Below are 27,762 nucleotides of genomic sequence, written 5' to 3'. Positions count from 1 at the left end.
CAGGAAGTGCCAGGGCCCTAGCTCCACCCTCCTGAGTACCAGGCTAGGGCAGCAGCCCAGCGCAGCCGGCCAGCAGCACTCAGCGGTGGCACCTGAGGTAGGCTCCCCGGGGACTCCACTCCCTGGGCACAGGCACCCAAGGGTGGGCTGAGGCCAGTGGATCTCAGCTGGAAAGGCCAGGGCATCTGCTCAGCTCCTACCTGACCCCACTTGCGTGCCCCCACTCAGTGGGGTCTCAGGGCCCCCCTGGGGCTAGCCAGATGGGGATGTGGCCTCTGCTAGGGGATCTGGGGGCATTGGGGGCTCTGAGGGGGAACTCGGACATCTGTCCTTTTACCCAGGGGCGCTGTCTGCTGGGACTGGGTGTTCTGCTGGGACTGGGGGCTCTGAGGGAGGGGGCTGCGAAGCTGACAGCCTATCTCATGGGGGGCTGGCTCTGTCCCCACACGGGGAGTCTGCAGAGGGTGGGCAGAGTATGTGTGTCTCCAGCAGCGTCACCTGGGAGGGAACCTGGGGACGGACGGGAATGGGGACAGTGCCAGGACCGGAGAAGTTGGTGAAGCAGCATTCCGGGTTGCCTGTGGGTGCGCCGAGGCCCTCCCAGGGTGCCAGCACCAGGCAGACGCCCTGGGGCCCCTTCCCACCTTGCAGCAACTCATTGTGTCACCAGCTCCTGGCAGGAAGGGGGGGCCAGGACGGAGGCTGGTGTGCGTGACACACGGCCGCTGCCACTCCCGGGAAGGAGGAAGTCCCCTGTGGCCAGGCTCCCACAGGGCTGCAGAGGCGAGAGGCCACGTTCCAACACGTGCCCCACTTCCCTCTGGCCCAGGGCCACCAGGGGAGGCTGGTCCCCGGTCCGAGTCAGGGCTCTGGGAGTGTGTGTGCGTGCCCACCTGCCCCTTGCTCGTGGACAGGGCGAGGCCGCAGTCCCGCCGCCATGTCCGACTACGAGAACGAGGACGAATGCTGGAACGCCCTGGAGAGCTTCCGCGTGAAGCTCATCTCCATCATCGACCCAGCGCGCATCACGCCCTACCTGCGCCAGTGCAAGGTGCTGCACCCGGACGACGAGGAGCAGGTGCTCAGCGACCCCAGCCTGGTCATCCGAAAGCGCAAAGTGGGTCAGTGTCCCTGCCCCCACCGCTCGCGCCCGCCTGACACCCACCAGGCTGCCCTGAGTCCCCTGGTCCCCCGGCCCGTGCCCTTGCCCACCGCGCGGCCTGGTTGCAGGGGTCCTGCTGGACATCCTGCAGCGCACGGGCCACAAGGGCTACGTGGCCTTCCTGGAGAGCCTGGAGCTCTACTACCCCCAGCTATACAGGAAGGTCACGGGCAAGGAGCCAGCCCGAGTCTTCTCCATGATCATCGGTGAGTGGGGGCCCGGGGTTGGGGGTGCACCGGCTGGTCCAGGGGGATGTAGGCCGGGGCGATGGCCGGGCCAGCCGGTGGGGAGCGGGGCCCTCAGTGCGCTGCTGGCTGCCGCAGACGCCTCTGGGGAGTCGGGGCTGACACAGCTGCTGATGAGTGAGGTGCAGAAGCTGCAGAAGAAGGTGCAGGACCTGACGGCGCTGCTGAGCTCCAAGGACGACTTCATCAAGGAGCTGCGGCTCAAAGACAGCCTGCTGCGGAAGCACCAGGAGCGCGTGCGCCGGCTCAAGGAGGAGGCCGAGGCGGGCACCCGCGAGCTCACGCGCTGCAAGGCGGAGAACTATGAGCTGGCCCTGCGCCTGGCGCGCCTCAGCGAGGAGAAGGGCGCCGCGCTCATGCGCAACCGAGACCTGCAGCTGGAGGTGTGTCTGGGCGGGGCTCCGCGTGCCAGGGGGTCTCGACCGCGTTGGGGGGTCCCTTTCACGGGGGTCGCCCGATTCATCACAGTAGCAAAATGACAGTGATGAAGTAGAAACGAAAATAATGTTATTTTTGGGCGCCACTACCACATGAGGAGCTGTTGAAAGGGTCGCAGCGGGAGGAAGGTTGAGAACCGCTGGTCTGGAGTCAGGGTCTAACTTCGAGGTCTGGTCTCGGGCTGGAGTCGGGCTGTGCGGGGCCTGGGTGGAGGCTAGCCTCAGCCGGGGTCGGGAGTCGGGGCCCTGGCGTGGCCTGGCGCAACCGTGGGCTGACGGGCGTGTGCAGGTGGACCGGCTCAAGCACAGCCTGATGAAGGCGGAGGATGACTGCAAGGTGGAGCGGAAGCACACGCTGAAGCTGCGGCACGCTATGGAGCAGTGGCCCAGCCAGGAGCTGCTCTGGGAGCTGCAGCAGGAGAAGGCGCTGCTGCAGGCACGCGTGCAGGAGCTGGAGGCCGCCGCCCAGGTGGGGAGTCTGTGGAGGCAGAGGGGTCGGGGGGCACTGGGGGGGCAAGGGCCCCTGCCAGATGCACCCCGTTGCCCCCACACACAGGACGGGAAGCGGGACAAGAGCAGCACCTACATCCAGGTGCTGGAGGAGGACTGGCGGCAAGCTCTGCGCGGGCACCAGGAGCAGGCCAGCACCATCTTCTCCCTGCGCAAGGACCTTCGGCAGGCCGAGGCCCAGCGAGTCCGGGTACGGGCAGGGCCGAGGAACAGGCAGAGCCAAGGCACTCAGGGACCCTGCGGGGCCAGTGGGCAGGGGCAGGAGCAGGGGCTGAGTGGCGTGTCCCGCAGAGCATGGAGGAAAAGGAGATGTTTGAGCTGCAGTGCCGGTCACTGCGCAAAGACTCCAAGATGTACAAGGAGCGCATGGAGGCCGTGCTGCAGCAGATGGAGGAAGTGGCCATCGAGAGGGACCAGGTAGGACACGGCCACCGGGTCTGGGCATCCGAGCCCCTGTGTCCCGCCCCATGCCCAGCCGGCCCCTGACCTCCCTGCCCCCCCCCCCCCCCCCCCCGCCAGAGGTTCTGGTGGCCCCTGGCATTCCTGGCTCCCTCTGGGGCTCTCCCAGGGACTCTGTGTTTGCGTCTCTGTGCCAGTGCTCCTCCTGTCTCCCTCTGTCTCTCTCCTGTGTCTCTCTGTCTCTGTCGCTTCCCCATGCCTGCGTCTCTCCTCTTCTCACAAGACCACCGCTCTCACAGATCAGGACCAACTTCCCAGGGAGCCTCTGCAGAGACCCTCCTTCCTCAAGCGGTCATGGCCACAGGGTCAAGGGCCAGGACTTCAGCATGTCTTTGTGTGGGGGGGCAGATCTCCCTCCCCTCCTTCACTCCATCCACTGTCCACGCCCCACCGCGAGCCCTGACCAAAGGGTAAGTGCATCCCAGCCCTCCTGCTCCAGCTGGACTTGACTCCAGGGACTGTGCCCCCCTGCCCACAGGCCATTGCAACTCGGGAGGTGCTGCACACGCAGCAGGCGCAGGGCCTGCAAGAGAAGGACGGGCTGCGGAAGCGGGTGCGAGAGCTGAGCGAGAAGGCCGACGAGCTGCAGCTCCAGCTGTTCCAGAGGGAGGGTCAGCTGCTGGCCACCGAGGGGCGGCTGAAGCAACAGCAGCTGGACATGCTTGTCCTGGTGAGCCTGAGGCGGAGGTGGGGGGAGGAGGCCCAGCACAGGCCTGGGGGGCTAGGGAGCTGGGAGCCCAGGGCCCGGGGAGGAGCCGGACTAGCCTGACCCTGGTCTGCTCGTTCGCCACTATTCCCTTGGACTTGAACTGGCATCTTGGGCGACGCTGGGTCACCCTCACTAAGCCCTCAGCTCAGACACGGGGCTCAGGGCCAGCTCAGCAGTGAGCCAGACATGGTTTTAACCAAGGTGATGTCCACTGGGGGAGGGGCCAGCGTGGTCCAGGGCTGGCTTGGGGACAGCTTTGCCATAGCTACCGAGCCCTTCCTGCACCCACAGAGCTCCGACCTGGAGGACAGCTCCCCCCGCAGCTCCCAGGAGGTAAGTGGTCACCCTCTGGCCAGACAGCTGCCCTCCCACCCTCCGAGCCAGCAGGGTGAACACCCCCCCCCCACTTATCTGGGGGAAGATATGCTCAAGACCAGGGGTCCTGGGGCCACAGTGGTCACGCATTGAGCTGCTAACCGAAAGGTCAGCAGTTTGAAACCACCAGCAGCTCCCTAGGAGAAAGAGGAGGCTTTCCACTCCTGCAAAGAGCTACAGTCTCCGAACCCACAGAGCAGTTGTACCCTGTCATATGGGGTCACCCTGAGTCAGAACCCACACAATGGCCGGCAGCGAGAGAGCTCGGTGTACCTCCCCACCCCACCCCACCTGCCAGAGGCTGCAGAGCATATGCCCCGGGGCCTGTGGGGTGTGGGACCGGTGATCCTGGGCATGGCACAGGGAAGTGACCAGTAACCCCTGTCCTGCAGCTCTCACTGCCCCGGGCCCTGGAGGAGGAAGCCCAGCTCTCTGACACAGGTGAGGACATGAGCTCAGTGCCTGGCCAGAACACAGGGCCCGGGGAGGCCTGGTTTTGGGGGCTCGGGGCTATGCCCTCACCAGCAGTGAGCCTCCGCTCACGAGGAGGAGACCGAGTCCAGTGCCTGCTCAAGTGCAGGAGTCCCTGGTATGTGGGATCTCCAGACACTCGCTCCCCGGGAGCTGGGGAGCAAGGGGTCCATGCAGTCAGAGCTGGGGCGGGGTGAGGCTCCTGCGCCTGGCTGGGGGCCGTGCTGGCCCAGGGACAAGGTGGACAGAATGGGGTGAAGTGGCTGTAGGCTGGGGCAGGAGGCGCTGACAGGTAGGGAACCCTGGAACCTCGTGGTCTGGGAGGCCCGGTGCTCTGGGAGGCTCTGGGAGGGCCAGCCCAGGAGATTTCTTGGGGAGCCAGACTTCCTCATGGACAGGCCTGACCCCACCTCTTGTGCAGGAAGGGGAAGAACTGCAGAATGGAGAAGTGGGGGGTTGTCTGTCCACTGCTGCCTGAAAGACATGAACTTGAGGTCACAAAGTCCCACGTTGGGGCAGAACTGGGAGGGGCCCAGGAGAAGTGGGCACAGCATGCAGACTCCCTGTGACCCAGGCCTGGTCAGCAGGAGGGGCTTGCTGGGGCCAGCCTATTCCCAGCAGCCCCTGCTCTGGCCCGTCTCAGGGTCCACTGGGCCGAGGTCCCCAGGAGCTGGGGGTGCTGACACCAGGACTCTGCATGCAGGTAGCCAGGTGGAGAGCCAGAGCCTGGAGAAGGAGCCGCACTCACTGACCCCCAATGTAAGGACCCCCCGTGGGACTGCACAATGGTTTGGCATTGGGTGGCCACAGGGTCTCTGTCTCCAGGTCAGGGAATGGTTGGCAGGGGTGCATCCTTCTGGCTAGGGGGTGGGGGTGCGTGGCCCCCTAGGGGCCTGTGTATCGACAACAGCCCATGTGGGCAGGCAGAGCTCTGTCTGGGGAAGGGCTTGCCACAGCTGGACACTGCCCTCCCAGACTGCTAAAAAGCGGTGGCGCTGGACAGAGCCGAGGGCCCTGGCCTCTCACAGCCGGGTGGCAGCGGCCTGAGTCTCACACCCTACAGGACACAGGCCTGAGCGGCGGGGAGCCCCCGGAGAAGGAGCGGCGGCGCCTGAAGGAGAGCTTCGAGAACTACCGCAGGTGCGCGCGCCCGGGCGGGGCGGGGCCAAGGGCAGGGGCGGCCGTGTGGGCGTGGCCAACGGCAGGGCGGGGCCAACGGAAGGGCGGGGGCAGCGGCAGGGCGGGGCCGTGCTGTGGGCGTGCCCGTGCTGTGGGCGCGCCGCCACACCTGCCGACACCTGCCGCGTGCGGTGCCTGCAGGAAGCGCGCCCTCCGCAAGGTGCAGAACGGCTCCCGGCAGGGGGAGGTGGACTGGGGGAACACGACCGGCAGCGACAACACGGACACCGAGGGCTCTTAGCGCCGGGAGGCTGCCGGCCCAGCGAGGCCCGTCGGCGCGGGGACAGCGGCCGCCCCGTCGCCGCCAACCTGCTCGCCGGAAACGCGCGACACCGCACGCACACCTTTGTGACTTGAAGCCATCCTTACTGTATTACACGCATTCTTGTAAAATCGGGAAGGCACATCTAAGTAAATAAAAAGTAACCTCGGAGCCGCAGGTCTCCCCACGCTCCCCACGCGCGCCCGCTCCGCGGAGCTCCGCGCGTCACCCGGGCGAAGCCCCGCGGCGGGAGCGCGCATTGGGGCGCGCCCGCCCGCCCGCCCGCCAGGGGGCAGCAGGCCGCGCCCGGCTCCCGGAAGTGCCGTCTCCTGGATCGGGGCGGGGCGGGGCGGGCGGGCGGGCGGCATGCTGCGGGCCGCTCTGGGCCGTGCGCCCGCGCTGCTGAGCCGCGCGCGGCCCCGGGGCCCCGGCCTGAGGCAGCTGTGGGCGCGCGGGGCCCGCCCGGCGGCCGCGCGGAGACGGAGGGCCTGGAGCTGCGCCTGCAGCTGGCGGCGCTGGAGTTCGGAGCCGAGGCCTGGGGCCCCGCTGGGGCGCGTGGAGGCAGCGCACTACCAGCTGCTCTACACCTGCAAGGTGAGCGGGGGGGCGGCCTTCCGCGGCGGCGTCGAGCCCGCAGGGGGCGGGGCTGAGCCTGGGGAAGGTGGGGCCGCCGCTCAGTGTGGCGAGCGGGGCCCCTGGAAAGGGACGGAGCTGGACAGCGGGGAGGGGGGGAACTCCACTCGGCAAGGGGGTGTCTTCCATAGAAGGGAGGGCCTTCTGCGGCACCGGGCGGGGCTGGGGCTGAGGCTGAGGAAGGTGGAGCTAGCCCGTGGAAAGGTGGGCCTTCCTGGGAGAGGCGGGCCAGAGGGTGCCCATGTGGGTACTGTTGTGGGTGGGGCCAGCGTGCTGGAAGGGCGGGGCCTCACCACCACCCGCGCGGTCAGGTATGCGGGACCCGGTCCTCCAAGCGCATCTCCAAGCTGGCCTACCATCAGGGCGTAGTTATTGTGACCTGCCCCGGCTGCCAGAACCACCACATCATCGCGGACAACCTGGGCTGGTTTTCAGATCTGGATGGGAAGAGGTGAGGCAGGCGGGCGCAGGTGCCCATGGGGAGTCTCGGCCAGGACCCCACCCCCACCCCTGCCTCACTGGCCTCTCAGGGGTCCCCCATGTGCAGGCCGTCGCTCCCACCTCCTGCAGCCCAGCCCTGGTCTTGCTACACAAGCATGTGACTAATGCCCGCACCTCGGCGTGAGCCCTCCTTTCCTTTCCCAGATCTGCCCCTGAACCAGCCCAGGGGCTTGCCTCCGGCCACCCTGTGCTCAGGGAGCCAGGATACGCCTACCCCCTCTCCATATTTGGAGGTGCCTCTCTGCACCCTTTTTTCCGGGTATGCAGAGCCTGGGTAGGCTGGCAGCCGGCTGATAAGATTCTTCACTGGGCCTGTGACTGCCATCACTGACCCTACTGGCCCTGGCTGTGGCCCCTGCTCTCCTGCCCTGTGATGGGGTCTCTGTCCCCCACCCCTCCCGAGCTAGTGTTCCTGGTTCCCCTTGCTCCAAGGTAGGCCCTCCATTTGGCAGTCCCTGGTGTGGCTGCCATGCACCCAATCACCTGGGGGTGGCGAGGGTGTGCGCTGATGTCACCCCGTGGATCCTCAGGAATGTGGAGGAGATCCTGGCGGCCCGAGGGGAGTCTGTGTACCGCGTGGCCACCGATGGGGCCCTGGAAGTGGTGTTGGACCCCACAGCATCCCCCCCTTCTGCAGCAGCCCGGGAAGAGGGTGAGGACAAGGATGTCACCCCCTCTGTGGCCGCCCCCCCATCCACTGCTGCCCAGGATGGGGATGCCACAGACAAGCCCGCCGACCATCCTGGCAAGGCTGAGCCTAGCTGACCCCACCTGCTTTGACCCTGCTTGGGCAACCTGGCTTTGGTCAGTAAACACACTTCCAGAGGCTGGGCTGCCTGCTTCCTTTCACATCTTCTCCTGGCGCCACTTTCCCCCCGCGAACTGCCCAGCACCCCAAAGCTCCCAGGGGTGGCTGGGGATGGGGAAGGGCGGGGTCCCAGACCTGCTCCTTCCTCCCTAACACCCCATCCTCCAACAGCATGGGGGAGGGAGGATTTCCCCACCTTAAGGCACTATCTCTCCTCAGCCCTGACCCTTGGCCTCTCAGAGGTCAGTGCCGTGGCCATGGTGGGCAAGCCTTGGGAGTGTGGGCGAGGGGCTGGTTCAGCTTAGGGCGGTGGGCAGGTGACTCGGCGGGAGTGTTTTCCTGCCCTGTGACGGCGCACGTGTGACAATGTGCTCAGGGTGTAGCAAATTTCTTCCTAGAGGGTGCCCTTCACCGAAACAGTTCGGGCTCCGGGGCGGCGGGGGAGGGCTGGGGTGCAGCTGGTGCAGGGCGGGGGCAGCTGGTTATTACCGGGTAAGTGCATTGTTCTTGCCGCCCTTAGAATCGGGGCTGCAACTCAATTACCCCCTGTCCTTCCCTCAGGGGCACCCTGCTATTATCTCCACCCAAGCCTCTGCCATTCCAGAGCTTGCCGCCTGGGAGGGGCCCCACGGCCTTCCCCGTTCAGGGCCACTGGGGCCACGGCCACCGGCTGGCCGTCTCTTTGGAGACCCCATGGCCATTCTGGGAGCCTGCCATCCCCGAGCTGGGCCCCCAAGGCCCTCCTCTCTGGCCGTATTGGTGAGCTGGGCAGATTCCTGGGAACCTGGAGACAGAGGCCTGGAAGCTGAGTGAACCCAACTGAGGAGGGCTAGCAGCCCCTCACCCACTTTGTGGATTGGGGAAACCGGTCCAGAGCACGGGGGTGCCCACTCCCAGGCTCCTGGTCCTGTGACAGCGCCCAAGCCCACTGGAATGGGCCTGCCTTCTCGTGGTCTGCGTTCCCCAGTCGCGCCTGCGCACAGAGACCCTCCACCCAGGGCTTGTCTGAGCCTCAGAGGGCTCAGCACAGTGCTCACCAAGCACACAGGCTGCAGAACCCACCTTTCAGGGCCAGGGCCAGGGCCAGGCAGAGACCACTCTAGAAGCCTCTCAGCCCTCTGCTCCGACAGGCCCCCACCCACCTCCCCTTTTCCATCTGACCACTCATGAGCCCACAGCTGACCACCCTGGTGCCGCACTCTGTAGAAGGGCTCTGTGAGGTCCTCCCACTGCCTCTTCAGTCTGTGGTCTGCTGGGCTCCTCCCTGCCTGTTCCCTGCCATCCCAGCTCAGGGGCTGCAGGGCCTCTGTCAGTCCCATCCCCCCACTCCCCAGGAGTCCCCATTGCTGACAAGTGGGCTACACTGTTCGAGTCCTGCTGGGTACACCTTTCTCTTCCCTTTCCGCTCCAACCTCGTTCTGTGCGGACCCTTCCCTTGGGATGACCTGTCCTTCTGAGCACCTAGGCTGAGCTGTCCCCAGCACCCTAGGGATGGGAGACCTTGCCTTGTCTGTCTATGGACCCCCTTGCAGGGCGTCAGGGTAAAGTCAGTGTGCCTGGGGTGCAAGGGGGCAGGCCGGGCGGGAATTCCCGGACTCCATCCTCAGGCCTAGGCAGTGCTGAGTCCTGGCAGGGCAAGTGTTCAGGGAGGGCCAGGGGCACCAGCTGGCTTCTGCTCCACCCTGGCACTGCAATATGTGGATGTCTGCCCCTGGTCTTTGAGCCCTGACCACCCACCCACCACTCCCCGTGCTTAGGGCCAGCCCTGGGCAGCCACCCTGTCTTTCAGCCTTCCCTGGGGGTCAGACTGCCCGACAGCCAAGGGGGCGGGTACGCCCTGCCCAGGCTGCCCCTCACCACAGCGCAGCCCTGCTTGTTCCGTCTGCAGGCGAGGGCAGACACCCCTGCTCCTTTCCCCACAGCAGCTGACAGGGCAGCCATGTCCCTGAGGGCTGATAGGATGGTCCCCACCCGCAGCCCCCGCACCATGGTTCACAGAACATCCTGCGCGCACACACACCCGCCTACCGAAGCTGACAGGATACTCCCCTCACCTCCCCACCTCCCCCCCACTAGCTAACGGGATAGTCATCCCTGTGACTGGGTGGCCCGCATTCCCAAGCTGACAGGACACCTCCCATATCTGTCAGGACAGCCTGCCCCACAAGAGCTCACAGGATGGTCTGCCCCCCATAGCTATCAGGACGGCCTACCCCCCATAGCTGTCAGGATGGTCTGCCCCCCCATAGCTGTCAGGATGTCCCATACCCCCAGAGCTCAGAGGACGGCCTGCTCCCCAGAGCTCACAGGATGGTATGCCCCCCCCCATAGCTGTCAGGATAGCCCGCACCCCAGGTCCACTGCCCATCACATTCTGAGGCAGCAGTTTCATCAGCAGACTTTTATTTTTCAGGAAAAACAACGTACCTACTGGGTTGGGGCCCCACACACTACCGGGGCACCTGAGCTGCAATAACCACAGACACGTGCCTTTTGTCCAGCCTACCCTGCCCTCAGCCCCTCCAGGCACAGGGGTCCCCAGGCTGTGAGCAGGGACAGACCTACTGCAGGGCAACCAGTGTCTGCCAGTCAGACTGGGGGGCGGGGGCTCTTGTACACCCACCCCACAACTAGATGCACCAGCTGGGCCATGCCCACAGAGGCCATGGCAGTCTGGGTGACACCCGTTACTACCCACTGGGGTCAGATCCTGTACCCCCTGCTGCTGGTTCCCCAGCTCCACTGCCGAAAGCAGCTCCTCCCACCCCCACCCCTGATACGGGGGGGGGGGCAGCAATGTGGCCTTCACATTTCCCAGGTGACCTGGGGCGGGCCAAGGGGCAGGGGGTGGCCAGCACCAGAGCAGGGGACCCGACATGCTGGGCCCGGCAGGGGAGGTGGGTGTCCCTGGAGGAGGCAATTCCAGGCTGGGGCCCTTTGGGTCTGCTTGTCCCCGCGCCCCCCCGCACCCCCCCCCTCCCGGCAGCCCTGGCCTCAGCTGCAGGGGAAGCTGGTTTCTCAAGGGCTGAGTTGGGGCATTGGCAATGGGGGGAGAGCCCCTGGGAGTTCAGGGTTGGCTGAGTGGGCTTGGCTGGGATGGGCCCTGCTGCGGCCCGGCGGGTTCCTGCTCAGGGCTGGTAGCGAGGTCTACCCGCTGCTCGTCCATGCGCTTGGCCTGCACCCGCTGGATGAGGCTGAAGAAGTCCTCGTCGGGCATGGTGGGGCCTCGGGGCAGCACAGTGGGCGGCGGACAGCGCTGGTCATCGATCCTGGAGGACTGGCACAGGTGGGGCTGTGGGCCTGGCCCTCACCCGGCCCAGTGGGCAGAGGACTGCAGAGGGGCCGACCCTGTGGAGGCTCGCCCGGCTCTTGGGGTGCATGTGACCCTGAGAACACCCTCCTGGGCTGGGTCCAGGGGCCTCCGTGCACTCGGGCAGCCTTTCGGGTCAGGCGGCGCGGGAGCTGGCGCAGCCACTGGACGGTGCGTGCAAGTGCAGGGCCCCTCTGTGGGAAGGAGAGCCCTCTGCAGACCTGCAGTGCCGGACAGAGCCGCCGGGCCCTCCCCCAGTGTTGGGGTGCAGTGATAGGGTGCCAGGGACCCACAGTGTCAGGGTGCAGTGATGGGGTGCCAGGGACCCAGTGTCAGGGTACAGTGACAGGGTATGAGAGTGCAGTGACGGGGTGCTGGGGCCTGTGGTGATAAGGGCCAGGGGCTCAGCTGTCCATGGTCTCCTACCCTCACACCTGACCTTGTCCCCTCCATTCTCTTCCTGTGTTGTCCACAGGCCCCTCCACTCTGACCACACTACCAGTCTTGGCAGTAACCCAGGCCTGTCCCTTTCAGGACACCCCCTGCTTCTCCGCACCTGGGGTCACCGCCCTTCCCACAGGGACCCTATACCCCAGGAGACAGTGCTGGGCCTGTCCGGGGACTCTGGGGCTCCCCAGGATAGACAGCCACCTTCCCAGTCTGTGGTCTGCAGGGGCAGGGTGTGCGTCCACCCCCGCGCTGCCACCTACCTGGCATTTGATGAGCATGTTAAAGAAGTCGTCTCCCGGCTCCGGGGGGTCACCTTCCCCACACAGGCGGCCCAGGTTGTTGTGGGTGATGCGCAGCCCGGGCAGGCTGCCCACGCTGGCCCGCTGGTCATCCAGCCGGCGGCTCTGCGAGCTGGCGATGAGGTCAAACAGCTCCTCTGTCTGCGGGGAGGCCGTCAGCGAGGACTGGGCTGCGGGGTGGAGGGCGGTCAGGCCGGTGGGGGGGGGGGTGTTGTAGCACAGACACCAGGAGGGCATGGTCCCTCCCCAGGCAGGGGTCCCGGGGGTTGTCCAAGGGCGGCCTTCCAGGCGGCTGGGGTGCTGGGGAGGGGGCTCACCGACACCGCCCTCCACTGTGGGGGCGTCACTGCCCAGGCCTCCCTCCAGTGGGCAGCGCTGGTCGTCCATGCGGCTGCCCTGAGCCTTGCTGAGCAGGTCGAAGAAGCACTCCTCGTCGGACGAAGGGGCCCTGGGGAGGTTCTGGGGGGTGGGGGAGGGGCAAGTCAGTGCCCTGGACCCTGGCCTGGGGCCTCAGACCGACCCTCCTCCACCCACGAGCCCCTCCCCCTACAGGCCGTCCACCTCCCTGGCCATTCTGGCCAAGGAAGGAGAGAACAGAGGCCACAGCAGCCTACGGCCTGCAGGAGCCCTCCTGACGGCCTCAGGGGCTTATTCCCAGCGGTTTGGGAGGGGGTCTGCTGTCGCCAAACTTGGCCCCCACGCGGGGACATATGTAGCATGTGGGCTTCCTGAGGGGGTCCCAACGAGCGCTGGGCCCGGGCAAGGAGGGGTGGGCTGTCATGCCTTCGCCCACCAGCAGGTGGCAGCTGGGGTGAGGGCCACCCAGCTCCGCGCTCTCAGGAGGCCCTCCCTGGGGCAGGCCCGGGTTGTCCCTTAGCCCTCACAGCTGCGAAGTGGGCTGTGGGGCCCTCTCCCTGAGCACCGGGGGACAGGGGAGGACATCCGCAAAAGGGGAAACTTGTGGTCCAGAAAGTGCCTAGGGCCTACACCTGTGCCCCCCCCCCCCCCGAAGGACCATCCTAGTCTGGCGCAGGGTGACCCCAGGTGGCCCGTGGACCCAATTAGCTAGCTGTGCCAGGCTCCTCCTGGGAAGGTGCGACCTCGGGGAGCTAACCTCATAGTACTCACACGCCTGTCCCCCAGTTCTTCCTGCTCTCCTGCCCCCTGACCCCAGTATTTCCTGCTGCTGAAGAGGCCCTACACCGTGAGAAAGGGTTGGGTCCCCTGCCGAAGCCCACCCCCCACACCTGCCCTGCTGAAGTGGCAGGAGCTGCCCACCCCTGACCTCTCACCAGCAGCTGGCTGCTCACCCCACCTCCATTTGCCCTTCTGCCCCCACCCCCAGCTCACCCCCTCAGTGAGGTCAGGCACCCCAGGAGGGAGCCCTGTGGAGCTCCAAGTGCCCAGGACTCTCCGTGGGACCCACACTCACGCTGGGGTGCAGGGTGTCAGCACAGAGGTGGCCAGGCCAGGAGTTCATACGGGATGCCAGCAACACGCCAGGAGGCCACCCTGCCCCAGCCCGCTCGTGCCTGTCTCCCTCCAGGGCCGCCAGTGCTTAAATAGGCAAGATCCCCAAAGGGGCCCTCCCAGCCCCTCCCTCAGGCTCATGCACGCGTGCGCGTACGCACTCAACACACACGCACACACTCTCACACACTAGCAGGCGCCTTCTTTAAACAGAGGCAGAACTCCACCCCAGCCCCCGCTCCTCCAGCTCAGTCTGTGGACGGATGGTAGATGGGGTTCAATTTGAAATGCCCTTTCATGCCCCCACCCCGCTTTCTTCCCAAGGCTGCCAACCCCTACGCCCTGAGCCAGAATCCTCCCCATTCAGGGGGTGGCCTGTGTGGCCCGAGCTGCCCCTTGACTGCAGCCCAAGCGAGAGGAGAGGAGAAGCGGGCTGGCCCGGGACGAGTATAGGTGCCCCCTCCTTGCCTCCGAGGAGCAGGCATGGTGGGGAGGTGCCCCGTGGTGTTGCCTGTCTTTTAGGAGATGTTAAAATTAGCCCTCCTGTGCCGTGCTGGTAGGGCTGCGGGGTGCACTGAGTCACAGAGAAACAAAAGGCCCCCAGGCAGCTCTGCCCCTCCTCGCTCAGCCCGGTGGCCCCCTCTAGCGTGGGGTGCAGGCTGCCTAAGTCTGCACCCTGCCCCCGGGCCCAGAGCTGCCCTGAGCCCTCCTCCCAGGGGTGGGTGTGGGTATGGTGGAGGTTGTGAAGTTTCCTGCCCTCCGTGGCTCCCTGGTGTCACTGTGCTCACACAGCTCCCACTGCATCCTCCCCAGTGTCCACTCCAGAACCCTGACCCTGCCCAGGCTTGTCCCCACCCTGAGAGCCAGCCTGCATGCCCCAACGCTGCCAATGGGCAGGGCTCCAAGCCCTTTACGCTATGCTGCCCTGGTCCTCGCCCTGCCCTGGTCCTCGGACCACCAGGGCAGAGCCAGGTCTCAGGGCTGCAGAGGCGGCTCGAGGAGGCAGGGGGGGGAGGGGCACCAATCTGGCAGAGGTGCACTGTCGGCTTTCCTGTCTCCATGTCCCCCCGGCTGGGCTTGCCAGCCCAGCTGCACGGTGAGGGAACCTGGGCCCGGTCATGCCCCCCATCCCCACCCATCCTGTGGACTCCACGCACCACACGAGACACCTGCACCCGGACATCTGCGCTGTCCAGCGGGGAGAGACTGCCCTCCTGGGCCCTCCACTCCGCAGTGTCCAGTCTCTCAGGGTACCTCCTGCTCCTTCCCGGCAGGGGGAGCGAGTCTCGGCCTGGCCCCCGCCAGTCCCCCACCTGGTGGCTGTCTCCGTTCTGCTCCTGGGGGGAAATGGGGGTGGGGGCTGATCCGGGGGCCACTAGAGCATGTTACGCCCCAGGGGTGGACCATGGTCAGGGCTCCAGGCCATGGAGAGGTGGGTGGGCCAGGAGGTTGGTGGGGCTGCAGGGGAGCATCTGGGATGAGAGTAGCCCCCTTATAGTCAGTGAACCAGCCATCCCCGGGGCTCAGAAAGGGCAGCCCACCTGGACTCAGGACACCGTCTTCCCGAGCCCTGCCGCAAGCCTGGCTGCCCTCCTTGTGTGACACCTTTGAGTGCCGCCCCCGTCCCTGGGCCCACCGGAAACTGGCCACACAGGAGCCTGGGGGGCCAGCCAAGTGTACTGAAGGAGGAGGCCAGAGGGGGTGGTGGCAGCAGATGGGCACTGTGGCTTCAGGCCAGGGGGGTACCCATTTATCTCTTGGCCACAGCAGGAGTGGACAGAGGGCAACCGGCCAGCCCCGCTCCCGGCCCATTACCCTGGCCCCCACAGCTTTGCCTCTAACCTGTCTCCAGGTGACGCCAGCCCCGCTCACCTGTTCCAGGGGGGGCCTCAGCAGGTCCCAGGCCTCTGAACTCAGCCTCTGTGTCCTCTTGGGCCTGGCCCCTGGAAGACAACAGGCCTGGTCAGCCTGCCTGCCTCTGTGTGCATTGTCCTCTGCATGGGATGCCCTTCCTGGGGCTGTGAGACCAGAGCCTGAGGAGCTGTCTAATTGGCACTGCCTCCAGGAAGCTTCCTGGTGCCCCCGCCCAGACCCACTGGACAGGTCCCCTGAGTTCCACAGGAATGGGTGGGGGAGTTCAGTGGGGACAATGGTGTCCTCAGGACCCACCTCTAAATGCTGAGGGAGGGAGTCTGTCCTTAGTCCCAGGGCGCAGGGAGCCACCCAGGCTACCTAATGCCTCCCTGATTGCTGCTTGGCCTGTACCCCAATACCCCGTCTGCCCCCACGGGGGTGTCCCCACACAGGAGGGAAAAGGGGCACAGGAGAGTCCCCTCTGAGGGCACAAGGCAGGGGACAGGTGGCGCATGACAGTTGAGAGGTGACATGACCCAGGGAGGGAGACTGAGGGGTGAGGAGACCAAAGGAGAGATGGGGGGGGGCAGGGGGTACAGGTAAAGAAGAAAACAGGGCAGAGGCGCAAGGGGCTCTGGATTGAAGAAGACCCGCAGGTGGGCCTAGTTGGGGTTCAGCAAAGGCAGCCAGCTCCCAGAGCCAGTGCTAAGGGGTTAGTGTGGGCGACTTGGGGTACAGGCACTCTGTGGGGGGCCCGCACAGCTGGAAGGAGGCGCTGGCAGGCTATGCCTTCTTCCTGTTTGGCCTCGTCCTCTGGGCTCAAGTAGCCAGAAATGAAACTGCCGCGGGGAGGGGGGTGCGCGTCAGGGCCTGCCCGCATCAAGACCAGCTGTATGCTGTCTGTCCATTCCCAACCAGGTCGGGCACCGCCCTGCCTGTGCCCTGAGATCCCCACCTCAGGTCCAACAGCTGGGCACTGGTGGGAGATGGGGTCGCCTCAAGTCGCCGCCCCCCACCCCAGGGCCATGCACCACCCCAGCAAACTCAGGACCCTGCTGGCCGGCTGCTTGCGACCCACCTGAGCCTCCAGACCCAGCCCAGAGTGTCCTGCTGGAGACGGTGCTGGTGAGGGCCTGGCTCTGGGAGCCCTGGTCGGGTGAGGGCAGGCAGGAGCCTCAGCCAGCTAAATGACCCCTCTGTGTGGGACGAGGACTGAGGTGTGCCAAGCTGGCCAGTCCCAACAGCCCAGGCTGGGTCCGCCTGCCCACCTCCCAGGGCCAGGTCTGGCCGACACACTGTAATCTCTGTGTCCACCTCGGGCCCAGCCCGGTCCCCGTCATCAGAGGCCAGCAGGACGTAACCCCACGAGCCTTGTCCCGGCCACAGAACCCAGCTCTGTCCCGGTCATGTCCTGGGGGAAGGACGAGGGTAGCCCAGCTCGGACCAGACCCTTGGGCAAAGATGCCCTGCTCAGCCCCCTTCTCCCCTCTGCGTGTCTGAGCCAGGACCAGAGCAGACTGCTTCTCTGCCCACACTACCAGGCCCCCAAACCCCAAGTGAGACCCTTCCTGAGCTGCCCTGCCCACCTCCTGCTCAGAGGGCCCCAGGCCTGCCAGCACCCCCACCCAACACAGCAAGCAGCCCTGGTCCAGGGGGTGGGGGCTCGGAGGGAGGCTAGAAGCCCCTCAACCCCTGCAGCCTTGCTGGGTCACTGGGGGAGGGGAAGCCTACATCTCTGTCCCCCCCAAGGGGTCGAGCCCAAGGGGGCAGTGTAGGGGGTGCCCTTCACCCACCCAGACCCCTAGGGAGCTGGGGGACTCAAGCCAGGGGTTAACAGCAAAGCTAATCACTGGCGCACTTTATCCCCCTCAGCCTGAGACAGGACCCCAAAACAGGGAAGTTTGAGACCTCCTCCAGGGCCAGTCTAGCCACACCCACTGGCAGCCCACCTGGCCCTGGGCCCCCAAGGTCTCCCTCCTCCTGACTCAGTGGGCACCTCCCCCAGGGAACCCTCCTCAGCCACCTCAGCCTGTGCGCCCTCCACCCACCCCGAGCCCAGCCACACGGACAGGCTCTGGGTGACCCCCGCCCCCACTAGACAGTCCTCACAAGGGCAAGCTGAGTGAGAGTGACCCTCCAGCAGCCCCTGAGCTCCCAGCAGCCCATCCCCAGACACTCACTTGAGCAGGGACCCCCTCCAGGGTCCCCAGATGTTTGGGGTCCGCCCTCTGCCAGCAGCCGCATCTCTGCTGACCCCAGGGTCCAGCCCTCAGGGCTGCCCAGCCCCTCCTGAGACCCCTCTCCTCAGTGTGCAGTGGTGGCCAGCAGCTGGCAGCCACTTGGGGAGAAGGCTTCATCCAGAGCACCCCAGGCCAGGAAGGGTCCAGGCAGGCCGGCAGAGCAGAGCAGAGGCGGTGGCAGGGGAGGACAGAGCGGCCTTGTCTCAGCGTGGCAGGACGTCACTGCCTGGCCCCCCTTTCCTTGGCTCAGAGAAGGGAACGCCAGTGTCCGGGGCAGGCAGCCCATGGCTCCTGTCCAGACGCCAGCCTAGCCCTGCCCCCACTGTCTGTGGGGCTCCCAGAGGGTGGCCAGCAGGTCGGTGGGGACACCAGGCTGGGACTCAGGCTAGGGCACCTTGAGGGGCTGCAGAGTCACCCCCTGGAAAGCCCACTGGTGGGAGGGCCTGCCCCACACGCCATGGTGTATGCCCCCCTCCCCCCAGCCCCAGCCAGAAAGTTCATGGGGAAGCATCCTGCTCCCTGGTCTTATGCTCAGTGACCTGGGGCCTCAAAGAGAAAATTCCAACCTCGAGCTGCAGTGGCCCCTGCTCATGAAGCGGCCCACCCACCTGCATGCAGGGTCCATGGCCCGGGCACACGCTCCCTCCCCCGAGATGCCGCTGGGACACAGGGCTTCCCTCCACTGCAGTACCCCCACCCTTGTAACCTCTCCCTGCCCCCCACACTCAGCTGGGAGGGAAGGGGCAGTGCCTTGGTGGGGTGGGGGTTGAGGCTCCACCTTGCTCCCTGCATCCAACAGTGCTCAGTGCCCCCAGGGAGGTGGGGGCTGTGCCCCCACATCCCTTTTCCGGTCCTGCCCCTAACCCTGCGGATGGTGGCACTCTGGTCCTGAGGCAGGGCTGGGGCTCCCTGACCTCAGATGCACCCCTGTTGCAGAACATTCCTCCCGCCACTGATGTCCCAACTGGAGTCCGCCCACCCCCAGACCCACCTTGGGCCTCGTAGCCGGCCAGGTCTGGTTTCTCAGCCATGGCGGTGGCGGTGGCAGGGCTGCCCAGCCGGCCCAGGATGAGCTGCAGCTGCGCCACATTCGTGCAGGCCGTGAGCTCTCCGTTTCGGTCCCCGATCTGCAACGAGAGGGCAAGTGGGGCCAGAGTGGAAGACCCTGCTGGGGGCTCCCTGGGACAACCCCCCCCCCCCGGTCCCATAGTCTCACTGGGATCACAGGCCATTCAGCCTGTAGTATCAGGAGCCCCTCAGTGGACAGCGTGGACCATCCCACACCTCTCTCTGCCCAGAGCACTCCCCATGAGGAGGAGGGGGCTCAGGCCCCAAAGCAGCAGCACCCCCTAGACAAGCACCCCCAGGTGCCTCTGCCCAGAGCCTGGGGCACTTCAGCATGGGGGCTGGGCTTGTTTCCAGGGCTGCTTCCAAGGAGTGGAAGAATCAGGGTGAAGGGGTGGACGAGAGGCTCTCCCACCACTGGCTGCCTGAGCAGCCTCAGAAGTGGTCAGGCCCTCGGCATGCCTGGAGGCCCCCTCTGGGGAAGGTGGAAGTCTGGGTGTCCCTTGAAGGAGGGCCCTGGCTGCCTGGTGGAGGAGCCTGTTTCCAGCCTGGGTGTCTGGCAGGCACAGGCAGCTCCTGCCCTGGTCAGCCTGGTGCCACTGTTGCTTCCATGGGGACAGAGAATCAGCTGATAGGAATGGGGGTCACTAGGGCTCAGGGGTAGGTGACTCACCCATACAGACTCAGGGAGACAGCACCCCACCCCACAGGCTCAGGGGGACAGCCCCCACCCATGAACTCAGGGGACAGCCCCTGCAGGCACACAGGCTCTGAGTGTCAGGTGCAGCGGCAGTCTTGCACAGCGTGCTGTCCAGCCCGGGGCAGCCTAGGGAGGGGCTTGGCTGGGCTGGGGGTTCACCTCCTTGGAGATTTCCAGGTGCTTCTTGACGAAGGTCAGGGCCTGCGCAGGGCTCCCCATGGACACGTAGGCGTTCCCCAGGCTCCAGCATGCCCGGCCCTCGCCCACTCTGAGGGGGACAGGGAGCTTGTCTATACCTGCCCTACGCCCCTCAGCCACACCTGCCTCAGGATGGACCATGGGTGGGGCAGGGCCTCAGGTGCCACATGTGTGGCCCAGCGGTCACCAAGGGGCCTCCAGCCCTGAGGGACAGGCAGGGCAATGCTTTCATGCAAGGTCAGGACGCCCACAAACTGTCCCCACAGGCGGGCCCTCCAGCAGGCTCTGGGACCCATGCTCTCAGTCAGGGATGGAGCCTGCCCTGTGACACCCCTCCCTGGGGTGGGGCTGCTCGGGACCTCCCCTCCCCCAACGAGCAAGAGTGGTCTGGTCGGGGCAGAGTGGGCACCTCCGCCCCAGGCCTCGCTCGCCCCCTAATGACTGGCATGGCTCATCCCACCCAGGCCCTAGGCCCTCAGTCCCTGCAGGGCAGCCTGGGCAGGGGAGACTCCTGAAGGGCACTCCCCTGGCCAGAGCTTCTAGACACAAGGCACTCTCACCCCGCTCTGGCCACTGCCCACAGGCAGACCTGGGACCAGACCTGCAGCCATCCGTCTCTCCCTAAGGCAGCAATTCTCAACCTGTGGGTCGTGATCCCTTTGGGGGTCGAACGACCCTTTCACAGGGGTCACCCGACTGACTTATCACAGTAGCAAAATGACAGTGATGAAGGAGCAACTACAGTCATGCTATGGTCGGGGGTCCCCACCACGAGGAGCTGTGAGAAAGGGGCTCAGCGTGAGGGAGGGAGAGGGACCCGGGAACTGTGTACACAGTGGGCTACAGGCCCAGCTGCTAACCGTCCAAAACCACCAGCCGCTCCTTGGGAGAGACGGGGCTTTGGGATCCTGTCATGGGCGACAGTCTCAGGATCCCGCGGGGCAGCTCGACCCTGTCCTGGAGGGTCGCCGTGGGTAGGCTAAAACCAGAGGGCAGGAGAGAGGTGAGGGAGGCCCCGGGAGCCCTAAGGAGGGTCTCGGTGAGTAGAATGGACTCTGGCCGCGGCCCCGGGCAGGCGCACCTGTCGGCCAGCTCCTGGGCGATGAGCAGGTGGCGCAGGTGGAAGTCGGCGGCCCGCTCGTGGTCCTGCAGCAGCGTGTACGTGTTGCCCAGGCTGTAGCACGCCTGCGCCTCCACTGCCTGGTCCTGCAGCTGGCGGGACAGCTGCAGTGTCTTCCTGCAGGGCAGCGGAGCAGGGGTCAGGCCAGGAGCACCACTGCTCACGACCCCCACCGGCGCAGTGCCCAACAGCCGGGACCAGACCGACACGCCCTCCCCTACCCTGGGGCATCTCTAACGTCCCCCGAGCCTCGGTGCCCATGGGGGACCCCGGGGAAGCACCCACCTCCGGGGCCTGAGAGGGAGCAAGGGGCACACAATCCCAGTGCCCACCATCCCAGAGCTCCTGTGCCTCAGTTTCCCCACCTGCTAGGGAGGTGCTCACAGCCCAGAGCTGCGTGAGGAGCTGGCCAGAAGGGTTTGACCCACTGGCTGGCCAGAGCTCTGTCCGCCTGGGGCCGTCGCCCCACAGGAGGGGTTCTGTCCCAGGGCTGGGCTGGGGGCTGCCTACTTGTAATACTCTGCCGCCACGTGGAGCTGCCCCAGGAAGATGTGGGTGTTCCCCAGGTTGCTGTAGGCCCTCCTCTCGGCCACTTTGTCACCAAACTCCTTGGCGATGGCAAGACGCTGGGGAAAGTGACCGATCAGAGGCCCAGGCAGGTGCCTGGTGGGCGCACGTCCAGAGGGGCCCCAGGTCCCAGCACTGCCCCCGTGCCCCGACCGCTCACCTCCTTGTGGAAGGCGGCAGCCTCCGTGAAGTCGCCCAGCAGGTAGTGGGTGTTGCCCAGGTTGCCGCAGGCCCTGCCCTGGGCTGCCCGGTCTCCCAGCTCCTTCACCAGGGACAAGTTCCTCCTGGGGGCAGATTGGTCTGAGAACTAGGCTGCCCACCTTCCATGCGGGCAGGCCTGGGGCATGGCCTCTGTCCCCCTCCCACCTGGCTCACCCAGTGCCCCACCCCCTTCCAGCCAAGAACCCACTGGAAAAGGAGCCCTGATTCTGGGGAGATGCAGGGCTGGGGGTGGGGGAAGGCTGCAGGGTCCGTTATGCCCCTTCCTGGGGACAGGAGCAGGAGTGAGGGACCAGGCTAGCCTGCGGTGGCCCACAGATGCTCAAGGATGCCCGCCCCCCTGCAGCCCAGCTGCCCACTCACTCGTAGAAGTCAGAGGCCTTGCCCAGTATCTCCCGCACGTCCAGTGGCAGGTGTCCGGGGTCCTGGGCGGCGCTCCAGGACAGCTGCTTGCCCTTGGCGTGGTACACGTTCCCCATGTTGTAGAGGGCTCTGGCCTGTGCGACCTGCGGTGGGGGGGCATGGCGGGGAGGGGGGTGAGCCCGGCAGCACAGGACACGGCTTGGCCACTCCAGCCACAGCTGACCTCACACGCCTGCAGCCAGGTGCTCAGGCCCTTACTGTCCGAGTCTGTTAGGCAGAAAGGACGTGTTTGGAGAGTGATAGGCGACACACGAACAACTGTGCCTGACACAACTGAAGTCTGCATCCTTGTGAGAGCCCCCAGAAGGACTCCTTAACGAAGCAAAGAGCACGCACGCACGGGAGAAGTCAACAGGCTTGGTGTGGGGGGTGGTCAGTCCTGAGTGAGGCTCCTGGGATGATGGCTTGGTCCCCAAGCCTCCCCCCGCCCAGGGCAGCCCAACACCCACCTTGTCCCCCTGCTCCTGGGCGATGTCCAGGTGTCGCTGGCAGCAGACAATGGCCTCAGAGAAGCGGCCAAGGGCCTTGAGTGTGTTGCCCAGGTTTCCACTGGCCTTGGCCTCCCCCATGCGGTCACCGATGGTCCTGCAGGGTGGGAACGGGGCATCCATAGGCTCCCACAGCCCTACCCTGACGGCCTGTACCCTGCTCCCAGTGCAGGGCTGCTGCGGGCTTCCCATGGGACCCTGGGGCCTAGATCAGAAGCCCTGCCAGGGCACCAGCTCTACCACAATCACTGCAGTGACCAGGGTGGGGCTTGTCACTGGAGGTGGGAGACAGCATGGTCTGCCTGGGGCTCGGGCCTGCGAGAGCCTGGTCAGGGCCTGGTCAGGGCCTGGTGCAGGCCAGCAGGCCGAGGCTTGAAGAAGGTGGGAGCTGGGGGCAGGAGCTGGTGCGAGAGGCAGGCCCATGCTGCCTGGGGGGCAGGGAGAGCCCCAGAGAGAAGCCCACCACCTCCACAGGCACAGCTGTGACGGGCTGTCACATAGAGCACTCTCACACAATCAGAGGGCCACATATGTATGACACGTGTGTGCTCACATAGGCACATAGAAAGCAATCAACCAACGTGGAGACACACATGCTCCCAGACACGCAGAGACACATGACACACTACCACATGGGGTCACACACAAGTGCTCACAGACCCAGAGCTCGTCACACATGTGCTCACACCGACATCCCCTGGGCCCAGCACACACACGCCCTCTGGGGCCCCCCACACCCCTGACCCCGTGGCCGCCCCACCTGGCCAGCAGGAGGTCGTGCTTGTGGTAGGCCAGGGCCTGGGTGTACTCCTTCAGGTAGAAGTAGGCGTTGCCCAGTTGGCTGTAGATGGCGCTGAGGGTCTTCAGGTCCTCAGTGCCCACCTGCACGGCCGCCTCGAACAAGCCCGCGCCGGCCTTGAAGTCGCCGGCCTTGCACAGCCGCTCCCCCTCCAGGGCCAGCTCCAGGCACGAGGCCTCCATCCTGGGGCGGGACATGGCATTGGCCAGGGCTCTGTGGGCCGTGTCCCCTTCCAGCCCTGGGGTCCCACATCTCCGCTGTCTCTGGGGCAGCATCTCCAATTGGTGTGCCCGTGCATGCCACGGTCACCCAGGCCCTCAGCTCTGGCCCCACACAGACCTCAGTGCCGGCCAAGCTCCGGGGTGCAAGGGCCGGCCCCCACACGCTATCCCAGACACCTTGGGCCTGGGCACCGTCTGAGAGCCACCAGGCTGGAGAAGCCAGTGAGGGACTCCGCTCCCACCTCTACACACGCGACCCTGCCCCCAAACTCTCCACTGACTGTGGTCCACCCCTCTGAGCTGTTCCCGCCATAGCTCTGCGCCCTCCCTTCCCCCGAGCCCCAGCACTGTGTGGGGAGGGAGTGGACATGACACGTGTTGAGGTGGACTTGGCCCTAGAAGCCGACTGGCTCCTATCCCATAGGAGGTGGCAGCTGCACCTCCCTCTAGGGGAACCCCCACAGTCCCCGACCTTGAGCAAGCTTTCCCCAGGAGACAGCAGTCCAGAGTCCACACGCTGGGGGTCACCCAGGCCACTGGCCCTGCTGTTCCCACTTCATGCCCCGACACCCTCCTTTTCCGGCCCCGGCACAGGAGCTGGGCGGGAGCACGGCCTCTCACAGCTGCTTCCAGGGCAGGAGGGGATCCCTTGCTTGGGAGGTGCTGTGGATGGTCAGCACCTGGACGAGCGCACCACCTGGGGCTTTGGCAAACCGACCCCAGAAACTTCAGTGTCTGAGTGGACAGGCAGGTCCCCGTCTCCGGATCACTGGGTACTGGGCAGTGACCAGGAGAGCTCTGACGTCCCCTCAGAAGGCTCTCCAACTCAGCAGCCCTGACAGTCTGTTGGCAGCGCCCCTCACCTGCTCAGGAAGCACACTGCCCTGCACCCGTGGCCTCTGTGGGCACTGCCTGTGAAGTCCGTGCCCTCACAGGCTCCAGGACCCGCAATGAGCCCCGCTTCTCAGGCGATGAGGGGGCACAATCGACAGTGGGAGAGGTTTGGTGGGGCACGAAGGAAGCTGGGATCTGGGTGGGCCCAGGGCTCAGATGCCATGTCCTTGTCCCAGCCAGGCAGCCTTCTGAGAGACCCCGTGGTGGCAGAGGGTGGTGCCCACTGCCTCTGTCTGTGCCCTGGGCCAAGAGAGGCTGCTGCCTTGTCTGCCCCGTGTCACGGGCTATGCTCCAGGCCTACAGCATCGAGGCTGGGCCTCAGGTGGGCAGCCTCTGACCACTAGCAGGTGGCAGGCACCCACCCCAGCTGCAGGGTCTGGCCCTGCTGCTCCTCTGTGCAGACGCCTCAAGCTCAGAAGCTGGGCACTGCGGCCACGGTGTCTCAGGGCTCCCCAACTCCAGTCAAGCAGGGCACAAGTCAGCGAGCGCCTGCAGGGCTGGCCCCCAGCTTCCTCTGAGGCAGCTTTCCTCCCTCCCAACTAGGAGGCCTGCAGGGCGGGGGCCATCCCAGACAATGCCATGTCCAGTCACCATGGCAACCACCCACGCAACCACCACCACTGCCATGCACCCGGCTCCTTAATTAAGCCCTGCTTGTCCTATGTCAGTGGCGGCTGGGCCATTGATGGCCTCGTGGCCAAGGTCCTTCCAGGTGACGGTGGCGGGGAGGACCTGCAGCACCCGGCCAGTCTGCACCCCTCCCCGCGCCCTGGTCATCTGTGCTTGGCACTGGGGACTCCCTGACCAGCAGCCCCAATCCTATAAGGTGGCTCCCACTCGTGCCACGCCCACCCCACCCTGAGTCAGGGCCAGGCTGGCTCTGTGGGGTCTCTCTCAGGGGCTGCTTTCCCAGAAGTCTGTGCCCTTTGCTCCTCAGTGGCCTCCAGCCTCCCCCCTCCCTCAGGGACCATGATACCCCTAGTCCCACTGCCATCCTCCTACCCCCACCCCACCATGGCACTCAAGTCCTCTCCTCCATGCTGCTGTGGGCCCCCAAGTTCCCCCCACCCCACCTGTGCCTACACCTGCCACCCACACCCACTCGACCCCCCAACTGTGGTGCTGATACCTGCTCCCCACCACCCCGCAGGGAGCCCACCCTCACCCCAGCACTGCACCATGGCACCCACTTGGTGCCCCCCCACCTCTACTCCAGTGCTCGGTGCTCACACCTGCCCTGCTGCGGTCCTGCACTCTGCATGGATAGCCACGGGCATGGCTGCGGTGCCCCACACCACTTTACACTGGGCCTTCTCTGCCAGGCTCAGGGCCACTGTGCCCAGGCCCACACTGCAGCTCAGGGTCTCCATGGGCCAGGCAGCCCCAACTCTCCGCGGCTGCAGCCCAGCAGACCACCTGTCCACTTGGGGTGGACAGTCTGGGGCTCTGAGCCTTCACCCCCACCCCACCTCTGCAGCCTATCTCCCTGTTCCCTTCACTGTCCCTACGGGCCACACCACCCCAAGCCTGGGAGGGGCAGGCCCCAGGGAGGGAAGCACGACTAACCAGGTATTCACCCAGAGCTGACCCCCAGCAGTGCCAGGACAGAGGCCCCTGCCCAGGCCCGTAAAGGACACCATGGAGCAGAGCCCCACATCCAATCAGGCCCTGCCCTCCAGTGCCCACCCACTCCGATTCACTCCTCAATACTACCTGCACTCACCTCTGCCCTTTAAAAAGCCACCAGGTGGCTGTCCCGTGGCCAGACCACGCTGCCCAGGAGTCCGGTGCTGTGCCCGAGCTCCTCGGTGGGTCGGTCAGTGCTGCGGCTGTGGTCTCGCCGGGACAACCTTCCGCTGGGCACCCGGGCAGCACTCAGCCCTGCTGGACCTTGCCACCTGCCTCCTGGCCACGCCCCAGCACCCTCAGCTCACCATCTCACGAGGCTGTACCCCCACCCCACCGCTGGCTCTTCTCCCTCTACAGACCGTCTGGGCTCCCCGTGAATGCTTACAGGCTGTCATGGGAGCAGGGATCTCAGAGTGGCGGGTCTGGCTGACACCCGGTTTGGAGGAGAGCTCCTGAAGTCAGGGGGCTGCGGTTCCTACAGCCAGCTGGTGACCTGGGGCCTCAGGAGGGGCGTGGCCACATGGCCCAGACTCATCTGAGGATGCCCTTCCTCTGCCAGGGGCTGCCACCTGTGACGAACCTCTCAGGTCCAGCCCACCGAGCGGTGTACACACGTGCCCAAACACACTCACTCCCGGGCCCAGGTGCCTGATGGTGCCAACAGCCAGCTAACACCTGGCTCCCCTGCCCCACGCCTGCAGGAGGGAACCCTCTGGCCTGTCCCCAGCAAGCATTGGCCCCAGATACTGGATGTCACCCTTTTACGAATGTGGGGCCCAGAGGACCCCGAGGCCACGGCCAGTGACACGGACACACACACACACACACAGCTCTTTCCCAGGCCACCTGCCAGGCCTAGATTTTTGGCGGCCTGTCGGCCAGGCTGAATCTCAGACTCCGGAGGGAGCTGAGCAGACAGCCTCTGGGTCCAGGCTTCAGGTTCAATCAAGGAGCCAGGTCACCCAGCACTGGACACCGCTGCCAGCGCGAAGCCACGGCCCAGCCCCCGCCGGATCCATGCTGGCCAGCTAGGAGGGACGCGGCATCACCCTGGGCAGCAGGGCCTCTCGGGCAGGCATCCCAGGATCACTGGACCCAGCCGGGATCCAGGCAGCCAGCGCCCAGTCGCACACGCCGACTGCCCGGTGCCCAGGTGGCTGGAGGCCCCAGTTCCGGTGGCCCGTTGCCAGGGGAACCGCGGGAGGCGGCCCGTCTCCCCCACATCCCTACCGGAGACGACACCCCGGCCACCCCCTCGGGCCGGCCTGGTCTCGCGGGGAGCCTCGGGTCCCCGGGGCGGAGGCGCGCGCCCGCCCGCCCGCCCGCCCGCCGGCCACGTTGCACGCCGCCTTTGTCCCCGCGCGGCCCGGCCCGGCCCGCGTGCAGCCCACCTGGAGTGGAGGCGCCGCGCCGCGGGGCCCGGCAGATCGTCGGCGGCGGGCGGGGCCGGGTGCGCCATGGGGCCGGACGCGGGGACGCGGGGACGCCGGAGCCAGGGCCGCGTCCGCGCCGCGGGAGGCGCCGAGGAAGTGATGGGCGCCGGCCGGCCGCCGCTCCCGCCACCGTCTCGTGATGTCACCGCCGCCCGCGCGCGGGGCGCGGGGAGGGGGCGCCGGGGCCGCGGGAGGGCGGGGAGGGGGCGGGGCCGCGGGAGGGGCGGGGCCGTTGGTAGCGGAGCAGAAGGGGAGGGGCGGTCCGCGGGGGCGGGGCAGCTGGCCGGAGCGGCGGGGTGGTACGAGGGGGAGGGGGTCGGCTAGGAAGCGTCCGGCCGCCCGGCTTCCTGAGCTTCGGTGGGAAGATCTTAGGGGTCTCGAAGCCGCCTGACGCTAGGGGTCATGCGGTCCCACCAGCCCAGCCGGCCCCGTGCGAGGGCAGGGGCCGGGGTGGGCATCGCCGCTGGTCAGGAAGGACTCTGGGCCTCCCTGCACCCATGCCCCCTGAGCCCTTGCTGCGCCCCTCACAGACTCCTCCAAGCTTCCTCCCTTGGCACGGGGGGGGGGGGGGGCTGTCTGCCCCCAGCATACATGACTGAGTGCATCTGTGAGGCCCAGGGGCCTGAACCCCA

General features: G+C 66.4%; 3 protein-coding genes across 6 annotated transcripts; 2 read left to right on the top strand and 1 right to left on the bottom strand.

The window, feature by feature from the left end:
• The first annotated feature begins 414 nt into the window (after positions 1-414).
• Positions 415-5,968, top strand: CARD9 (caspase recruitment domain family member 9). Its single transcript, XM_075558895.1, has 12 exons — positions 415-1,121; positions 1,231-1,368; positions 1,486-1,790; positions 2,134-2,313; positions 2,401-2,544; positions 2,646-2,771; positions 3,292-3,483; positions 3,814-3,855; positions 4,290-4,338; positions 5,072-5,127; positions 5,432-5,508; positions 5,689-5,968. Exons 1-12 carry the CDS (start codon positions 938-940, stop codon positions 5,786-5,788), a joined length of 1,593 nt encoding a protein of 530 aa, XP_075415010.1. The 5' UTR covers positions 415-937; the 3' UTR covers positions 5,789-5,968.
• Positions 5,969-6,170: 202 nt separating this feature from the next.
• DNLZ (DNL-type zinc finger) lies at positions 6,171-7,792 on the top strand. The gene is made up of 3 exons (XM_075558894.1): positions 6,171-6,403; positions 6,754-6,893; positions 7,474-7,792. Exons 1-3 carry the CDS (start codon positions 6,176-6,178, stop codon positions 7,706-7,708), a joined length of 603 nt encoding a protein of 200 aa, XP_075415009.1. The 5' UTR covers positions 6,171-6,175; the 3' UTR covers positions 7,709-7,792.
• Positions 7,793-10,137: 2,345 nt separating this feature from the next.
• GPSM1 (G protein signaling modulator 1) lies at positions 10,138-27,294 on the bottom strand. Of its 4 annotated transcripts, none has more exons than XM_075559802.1 (14): positions 27,089-27,294; positions 22,915-23,136; positions 22,116-22,251; positions 21,607-21,749; positions 21,185-21,308; positions 20,968-21,083; positions 20,419-20,574; positions 19,299-19,407; positions 18,366-18,501; positions 15,153-15,223; positions 14,438-14,617; positions 12,128-12,269; positions 11,772-11,980; positions 10,138-11,255 (listed from the first exon to the last, which is right to left on the bottom strand). In XM_075559802.1, exons 1-14 carry the CDS (start codon positions 27,154-27,156, stop codon positions 10,899-10,901), a joined length of 2,169 nt encoding a protein of 722 aa, XP_075415917.1. In that variant the 5' UTR covers positions 27,157-27,294; the 3' UTR covers positions 10,138-10,898. The 4 variants fall into 4 exon arrangements, with proteins under 4 accessions (XP_075415917.1, XP_075415918.1, XP_075415920.1 ...); XM_075559803.1 differs by having other exon boundaries at positions 10,138-11,028; positions 27,089-27,289; XM_075559805.1 differs by lacking the exon at positions 27,089-27,294 and adding an exon at positions 25,792-25,940.
• Between the last annotated feature and the right edge of the window lie 468 nt (positions 27,295-27,762).

Source organism: Tenrec ecaudatus, chromosome 10 (genome assembly GCF_050624435.1).
Source record: "Tenrec ecaudatus isolate mTenEca1 chromosome 10, mTenEca1.hap1, whole genome shotgun sequence".
NCBI lineage: Eukaryota > Metazoa > Chordata > Mammalia > Afrosoricida > Tenrecidae > Tenrec > Tenrec ecaudatus.
Note: the sequence above shows the minus strand (reverse complement) of the source record. Positions and strands in the feature narration are given on the sequence as shown.

Excerpts from the sequence above, each read along its gene's own strand:
- CARD9 (XM_075558895.1), top strand. The coding sequence starts at position 938 with ATGTCCGACTACGAGAACGAGGACGAATGCTGGAACGCCCTGGAGAGC. Across the intron at positions 1,122-1,230 it reads CATCCGAAAGCGCAAAGTGG|GGGTCCTGCTGGACATCCTG; the intron begins GTCAGTGTCCCT and ends GCCTGGTTGCAG. Across the intron at positions 4,339-5,071 it reads AGCCCAGCTCTCTGACACAG|GTAGCCAGGTGGAGAGCCAG; the intron begins GTGAGGACATGA and ends CTCTGCATGCAG.
- DNLZ (XM_075558894.1), top strand. The coding sequence starts at position 6,176 with ATGCTGCGGGCCGCTCTGGGCCGTGCGCCCGCGCTGCTGAGCCGCGCG. Across the intron at positions 6,404-6,753 it reads AGCTGCTCTACACCTGCAAG|GTATGCGGGACCCGGTCCTC; the intron begins GTGAGCGGGGGG and ends CCGCGCGGTCAG. Across the intron at positions 6,894-7,473 it reads TCAGATCTGGATGGGAAGAG|GAATGTGGAGGAGATCCTGG; the intron begins GTGAGGCAGGCG and ends GTGGATCCTCAG.
- GPSM1 (XM_075559802.1), bottom strand. The coding sequence starts at position 27,156 with ATGGCGCACCCGGCCCCGCCCGCCGCCGACGATCTGCCGGGCCCCGCG. Across the intron at positions 14,618-15,152 it reads TGAGGCCCCCCCTGGAACAG|GAGCAGAACGGAGACAGCCA; the intron begins GTGAGCGGGGCT and ends ATTTCCCCCCAG. Across the intron at positions 12,270-14,437 it reads GGGTGCAGGTGTCTCGTGTG|AACCTCCCCAGGGCCCCTTC; the intron begins GTGCGTGGAGTC and ends CCCACCCCCCAG.